General features: G+C 71.1%; 1 protein-coding gene across 1 annotated transcript; it reads left to right on the top strand.

Moving 5' to 3' along the window:
- On the top strand, positions 1-3,590 carry SLC5A6 (solute carrier family 5 (sodium/multivitamin and iodide cotransporter), member 6). Its single transcript, XM_010565917.1, has 15 exons — positions 1-330; positions 710-772; positions 844-895; positions 996-1,063; positions 1,167-1,321; positions 1,546-1,686; positions 1,776-1,905; positions 2,010-2,098; positions 2,177-2,289; positions 2,378-2,445; positions 2,555-2,641; positions 2,757-2,902; positions 3,020-3,144; positions 3,213-3,334; positions 3,441-3,590. The coding sequence occupies exons 1-15, from the start codon at positions 1-3 to the stop codon at positions 3,588-3,590; spliced, it is 1,839 nt and encodes a 612-aa protein (XP_010564219.1).
- Positions 3,591-6,973: the final 3,383 nt, after the last annotated feature.

Genomic DNA, 6,973 nt, shown 5'->3' with positions numbered 1-6,973 from the left:
ATGGAGTTCACTGTGATCGACTACAGCATCTTTGCGCTGCTGCTGGTGCTGTCGTCAGCCATCGGGCTCTTCTACGCACTGAGCGGGGACCGGCAGCGCACGGTGCAGGAGTTCCTCCTGGCCAACCGCAACATGGGCTTCCTGCCTGTTGCCCTTTCCCTGCTGGCCACCTTCCAGTCAGCTGTGGCCATCCTGGGTGTGCCGGCCGAGATCTACCGCTTCGGCACCGAGTACTGGTTCCTCGGCTGCTCTTACTTCCTGGGGCTGCTCATCCCGGCCCACGTCTTCATCCCCGTCTTCTACCGCCTGCGCATCACCAGCACCTACGAGGTGAGTGGGACATGCAGGCAGACGCGTGGCCTCAGGGGACAAGCTGATGGTGCCCAGTGGGGTTTTCGGCTCCTGGTCCCTTGCTGCACCATGCCCCTGTCCTGGACCCCAGCCTGCCGTGCCCCCTGAACGGGGCTCCCACCCAGCTTGTCCAGCACCCATCCTGTCCCCTGCCCTGGGCACCTCCCCTGCCCCAGCCAGTGCTGGCCGGCCCCATTGTGTCTCTGCAGCAGCAGGAGCCAAGGTGCTGGGGGAGGACTGCCTGACCCGCTCTGCTTCCCCACTGCCGTGGGGGGGAAATGGGGGAGGTGGGGGATGTCCCCCCTGCTCAGGACTCCGTGTCTGGGTGGGACAGTGCCCTGACCCGTCTCCCCCACAGTACCTGGAGCTGCGCTTCAACAAGACGGTGCGCGTCTTTGGTACCATCACCTTCATCTTCCAGGTGGGGAGGGGGGGGGGGGGGTGCGGGGGCACAGAGGGCCGTGCATGGCTGCAGCGCTGCTCTCCCCGCAGGTCATCTACATGGGGGTGGTGCTCTACGCGCCTGCGCTGGCCCTCAATGCAGGTAAGGGGGGATGGGAGCAGCAGGCGATGCTGGAAGCCCCATCCTGCAAGGGTGGGGCTGCTACCCCCCCAGGCTTGTTAACGGCCTCTGTTGCTTCCAGTGACGGGCTTTGACCTCTGGAGCGCGGTGCTCACCATGGGGCTGGTCTGCACGCTGTACACCACGCTGGTGAGTCCCTGCCCGCCGCGGTGCAGCGGTGCCGGCTGCTGCCTGGCCGTGGGGTGCCCCATGCCCCCACGGGGCTGCAGTGATGGGTGCCATGCCTTTGCAGGGTGGGCTGAAGGCTGTCATCTGGACGGACGTCTTCCAGACGCTGGTGATGTTCGCAGGGCAGCTGGCCGTCATCCTGGTGGGCGCCCGGCGGTTGGGCGGCATGGCCCGCGTCTGGCACCTGGCGGAGCAGGAGGGCAAGATCTCCGGCATTGAGTGAGTGGCCCAGCCATGCTGCGCCCTGTGCCGAGACACCTTCACCCACGCGGAGCTGGGCACCCCATGTCACGCCATGGGGACGTGCAGGGCAGCTGGGAAGGGGAGAGGGACCCCGGCATGGGGCGGGGGGGGGGCTGTTCCTGCTGCCCTCTTTCCCGTGGGGTGCGGGGTGCCAGTGAGGACCCAGCGCCGTGACCCTCCCCGCCGGCACCTCTCCGCAGCCTGGACCCTGACCCCTTCAAGCGGCACACCTTCTGGACCCTGGCGGTGGGGGGTGTCTTCATGATGCTGTCACTGTACGGGGTGAACCAGGCGCAGGTGCAGCGGTACCTCAGCGCCCGCAGCGAGCGGGAGGCCAAGCTGTGAGTGGGGCCGGGGCTGGGGGTCCCGCGGCCGGGACGGGCCCCTTTGCCGCCCTCCCTCACCTCTGACGCCCGCCCGGCGCCCGCAGCTCCTGCTACGCCGTCTTCCCCTGCCAGCAGATCGTCCTCTGCCTCAGCTGCCTGACCGGCCTCGTCATGTTCGTCTACGACCGGGAGCACCCGCTGGCGCCCACCCAGCGCCCCGGGTCCTCCGACCAGGTGGGTGGCCGGGTGTCGTGTTGTCCCCCCCTTAGCTCTCCTGCAGCCCGCAGGGCCGGACCCCGCTCCCCCCGGCCCTGCAGGCACTGACCCCCCTGCCCCAGCTGGTGCTGTACTTCGTGATGGACGTGCTGCAGGACCTGCCGGGGCTGCCCGGGCTCTTTGTCGCCTGCCTCTTCAGCGGGTGCCTCAGGTGAGCAGGAGGCCCCAGGGCCGGCAGGGCTGAGGGGGGGTCCTGGTCGAGCCCCCTCTTGCTCCCTTTCCTCCCCAGCACCATCTCCTCCGCCTTCAACTCGCTGGCCACAGTGACGATGGAGGACCTGGTCCGGCCCCACTGCCCAGGGCTGTCAGAATCACGGGCCACGCTGCTCTCCAAGCTGCTGGGTGAGTGGGGGGGGCGGCACAGAGGGGGGACTGATGCTGGCAGTGGGGGGTCCCCAGCACCACCGTGACCCCCCACTCCCTTCCCCAGCTTTTGGTTATGGATTGCTCTGCCTGGGGATGGCTTACGTGTCCTCCATGCTGGGCCCCGTGCTGCAGGTAGGGATGAGGGTGTGGGGCCCCCCAGCTCCGGCACCCAGCTGGTGGGTGGCCGGTGCCAGCTGCGGGCCGGGGCAAGGGGCTGGCGCTGAGGGCCATGTCCCCACAGGCAGCCATCAGCATCTTCGGCATGGTGGGGGGCCCGCTCCTGGGGCTCTTCTGCCTGGGCATGTTCTTCCCCTGCGCCAACCCCATGGTGAGTGTCCCCCTGCCCAGCCGGGGGCACAGACCCTGCGGAGGGGCAGTGCCAGGGGGGCTGGGGCACCCTGAGCCCGGCTGGGGGTCAGCACCCTCCTTCTCTCCCGTTGCAGGGTGCTGTCGTGGGGCTGCTGGCGGGCCTGGCCATGGCCTTCTGGGTGGGCATCGGCAGTCTGCTGCACAGTATGAGGGGGCCTCCCCCACCCAACAGCACCGTGCTCCCCCCCGTGGGCAACCTCACCACCATCCTCGCCACCACCCTGCTGGCCCCCACGCTGGCCCCCCAGAGGTGAGCGGGGTGGGGGGCTCGGCGCCAGGGCATTGCGGAACAGGGGCTGCGGGGGTGCTGCTCCGTGCACCCCACCTCTTCCCCCCACCTGACCCCCATCTCCCCCAGCCCCACAGGGCTGCAGAAGTTTTACAGCCTGTCCTACATGTGGTACAGCGCCCACAACTCCACCACCGTCATCCTGGTGGGGCTCCTGGTCAGCCTGCTCACCGGTGAGTGTCAGGGGTGGGGGGCTGGTGGCAGCTCCCCCCACACCGCTGACCCTCTGCTCTTCCCCCAGGCCCCACGCCAGCAGCAGCCGTGGACCCCCGCACCATCTACCCCGTGCTGCCTCGCCTGCTTTGCTGCCTGCCCCAGAAATACCGGCAGAGGCTCTGCTGCAGGGTGGACTTCCCTGCCCAGGTGAAGGGCCTAGACCCCAGCCCTCTGGGGGGGGGTGGTAGCGGAACATGGGGTTGGTCCCCTCTCTGTGCTTCTGCTGCCCCCCCCCCCCGTTCTGTCCCCGCAGGACGCTGACCATGCGGATGCCACTGTGAAGAGCAACAGGGTGCCCAATGGCCTGGCCCCCCCCGGCCCCCACCGGCAGGAGGAGGAGGGACAGGGCTACATCCGTGCGGCCGGGGCCCCCGCCTATGCCCTGCAGGAGACCTCCTTCTGAGCGCCCCCCCCACCCCCCCCCGACATGGGGGTCCCAGCCACCCCCTGGGCAGGGGGCACAGACCCCCTGTGGAGCACCCACATGCAGCCAGGGAGCACCAAATAACCGGGAGGGGCTGGGTCCCTGCCCGTAGGGGCTGGCCAGGCTGCACCCCCCGCGGGCAGCACAGGGCTTCTCTGCCTGCACCCGCGGTGGGCTGGCTTCCGAGCCCCGGGCCCTCCATCTGCCCGCGCCAGGGCCGCTGCCAGTGCCTGCGCTGGCCCCTGCCCCCCAGCGGGGGGGGGTGTCTGGGACCACGGGTGTGGGGGCGAGTCAGAGCGGTGCCCTCTCCCCCACCGACCGGGATGCTGCCCACGTGCCTTACCGCACCGCTCCCGGGCTGGGGGCTGCCCCGCACCCCCCCACACCAGCCCCCACCATCACCCATCTCTGTGTTCGTTGTCCTGCCAATAAATGGTTCTGGAGCGCAGGTGTCGGAGGAGCCCTGGGACCAGCCCCCTCCCTGCCTGCAGGGACATGGGACCCCAGTCTCCCAAAGCAGCGGGGGGGCCCTGCTCTCCCCCTGGAGCGGGATCCTCGCCAGCCAGGGGAGATTTATGGCGGCGGCCTTGGCCCTGGCTCCTTTCCCATGGCACGGGGCCGACGGGGGGGCCCGGCTGGGGGAGCCAGGTGAGCGCAGCCAGGGGGCAGCTGCTCCATGGCTGGGGGGGGGCACAGGGCCCCCCATCTCCCCATCCCCCGGGTACAACCGAGCCAGGGCAGAGCCCAGGGTGAGGGTCTCATGGGGGGGCCCATCCCACGGCCCCGGTGCAGCGGAGGCAGGAGGCAGGTGGCGGGTGCTCGCTGCAGGTTTATTGCTGCTGGGCGGCCCCCAGCCTGCCGCCCCCCACCCCACCCCACCCCACCCCCAGGCCAGGCAGGGGGTGCAGGGCCAGCCCCATGGTGGGAGCTCCCACCAGAGCCCACCCCAAGTGTCCCTGGGGTCCTGGCCCTGTGCCTGTGGAACTCGCGGACCCCCGTGCAGGATGGGAGTGCAGATCCCATTGGCACCAGCCCCCCCCATCCTGGCTGCTGCCCCCATCCCCACCCTGGGGCACAGCCTCCCCACACTGTGGGGAGAGCAGATGTGGGGGCTCCCGCGGCCGTGGGCACCCCGGTTGTCAGGGGGGGCCATCGCCTGTTTCCAGCCTGCTGTCCCCCAGGCCTGTGTGCTCGTGGCTGCTGGTGGCAGTGGGTGCCCCGGGGGGGTCAGGACCAGGTCCCCCCCACGGGCCAACATAGAGGCGGGAGCGCATCGGCCACTTCTGCAAGAGAGGGAGAGGGGTTGAGGCTGGGAGGGTGGCTCTTTGTCCTCCTGCTGCTGGTGACCCACACCTGGGGACGAGGCGACCCCAGGGACTGGCTGCCTGTGTGTGTGGGGCACACTGGAGGACCCCAGGGTGGAGGGGCTGGAAGCTGAGGGAATGGCCGCCAGCATGCACTGGGGACCCCCGGGACCAGCCGCATTGTGCACTGGGGGGCTGGCTGCTGGTGTGCATGGGGGATAAGGGGGGACCCCAGGGACTAGGTGCCAGCATGCAAGGGGGACTCCCGGGGACCGGTGCCGGGGGGCTGGACCTCGAAGCGGTGGTCTCACCTTCAGGGGGTGCAGGAGCGGGTGTCCGTGGAGAGGGCAGGAGGGTGTGGGCGGGGGGGGCCCACGGCCCAGCGCATGGCTGAGGTGGGCGATGTAGCTGGTGGCCAGGACGAGGATGTCCAGCTTGGAGAGCTTGGTGCCAGGGGGCACAGCGGGCAGGGCTGCCTGCAGCGACAGGAAGGCCCGGCGTAGCGCCCGCACCCGGCTCCGCTCTCGTGCCGCATTCTGGGGGCATGGTGGCCCGGGGGGACCCTGCAGAGAGAGGGAGGCTGAGCCGGCCCGGGGCCCATGGCACCCCACAGCTGAGGCTTGGCTGGGCACTGCCAGCCCCAATGGAAACAGGGGCAGCACCCGTCCTCCACGATGCCACCTGTCCCTGGGGAGCCAGGTGAACCCAGGACTCAGACCCACAGGGTGTCTGTGCCCCCACAGCTGCGTCCCGTGGGGCAGCCTGTGCCCCCCTGCCTGCACCCCACTGGGCTCAGTCCTGCCCGTGACCTGCACCCAAGTGGGGCAGGCTGGCGCTGCCTGGCATGCACCCCCTCCCCATGGCAGCCCCACGGCAGACCCCCGGGGCCCTCTGTGCCAGGCAGCCCTGGTGCAGCGGGGCAAGGGGTGGCAGGCCTGTCCCTGGGGCTCCCTCCTGCCACTGTGTGTGGGGTCCGTGGGGTCCCGCTCCTGCGCTCAGCCGGCTCCTTACCTGTCCTGCTGCCGGGGGGCTCCCCGAGTTGGCAGACGAGGGCCCTGGGGTCCTGCCTGCGCCCGCTCCCCGGCAGCGCCGGGCAGCTCGTGCAGGGCTGCAGGCACCTCCCCTCCCCCGGGAGCTGGAGGCGGCGGTGGCCAGGGAGCAGCCGTACGTGGCCGCCAGCCCCGCTCCGCATCCCCCGCCGTCGCCTGCCCCCATGCTCTCAGCCATGCCAGGCCCCGCTGGGCAGCTCCTGCTCGCGCTCCTGCCTGCACCTCGGCCCCGCGGAGCGCCGGTGGGTCGGGGCGACCCGGGGAGCGCCGTTATGTCCCCCCACCGCCTCCCGACACAGCACGGCCCACGGCCTCGTCTGGGCGGGCGTCTCGCCTCCCCCTCCTTGGCACCGTGGGATGAGCAGGAGGATACGGGCTGTCCCAGCCAGAGCCTCCCCCGGCCCGCGGCCGCCCACAGGAGTCCCGCTCACCCCATGGCCTGGCCCCAGCACTGCGGGAGCCACCAAGCCCTGCACAGGACACTGCGGGCACAGGCCATGTGCCGGGCAGGGCACCCACGTGGGGTCACACCGTGCCCTGGCCCCGCATGCAGCCCACGCGCTCAAGGCCCCGCCAGTGGGACAGGAGCCCGGTGCTGGTGGGGGGGGGCAGGCAGCTGCCTGCGGCATTGGGCGCACCCTGTGGGGGGGCTCCCGCACCCGCTGGCACCCGGCACAGGCTGAGGGGGTCCTCTGGGGGCTGCGCCATCCCCAGCACCCCTGACTCCAGCCCCGGCACACCTGGAGCCTGGAGCACCCCAGCACCCACATCCCCCACTGGACAGCAAGGTGAGGACCCCCGGGGGGGGCGGCACGGGAGGGGCACAGCCGGGTCAAGGCTGGGATGGGGGAGGCACAGTGAGGCAGCTGGGGGGACACACACAGGGCTGGCAGGGCCACGGGGGCCCAGGCCACCCCCTCCCCATACGGCTCTGTGGGTGGGGGTGGCGGGGTTGGGGCTGAGCGGGGACAGCAGGACCCCCCGGACCCCAAGGGACCGCGGCGCGCAG

Source organism: Haliaeetus leucocephalus, unplaced genomic scaffold, assembly GCF_000737465.1.
Source record: "Haliaeetus leucocephalus isolate CR32 unplaced genomic scaffold, Haliaeetus_leucocephalus-4.0 Scaffold197, whole genome shotgun sequence".
NCBI classification, from domain to species: domain Eukaryota; kingdom Metazoa; phylum Chordata; class Aves; order Accipitriformes; family Accipitridae; genus Haliaeetus; species Haliaeetus leucocephalus.
Note: the sequence above shows the minus strand (reverse complement) of the source record. Positions and strands in the feature narration are given on the sequence as shown.

What these genes read in the sequence shown, in the direction of transcription:
- SLC5A6 (XM_010565917.1), top strand. Translation starts at nt 1, where the DNA reads ATGGAGTTCACTGTGATCGACTACAGCATCTTTGCGCTGCTGCTGGTG. An exon ending in TGCTGGGCCCCGTGCTGCAG is followed by an intron (nt 2,446 to 2,554) that starts GTAGGGATGAGG and finishes ATGTCCCCACAG; the next exon opens with GCAGCCATCAGCATCTTCGG. An exon ending in CCTGGTCAGCCTGCTCACCG is followed by an intron (nt 3,145 to 3,212) that starts GTGAGTGTCAGG and finishes CTCTTCCCCCAG; the next exon opens with GCCCCACGCCAGCAGCAGCC.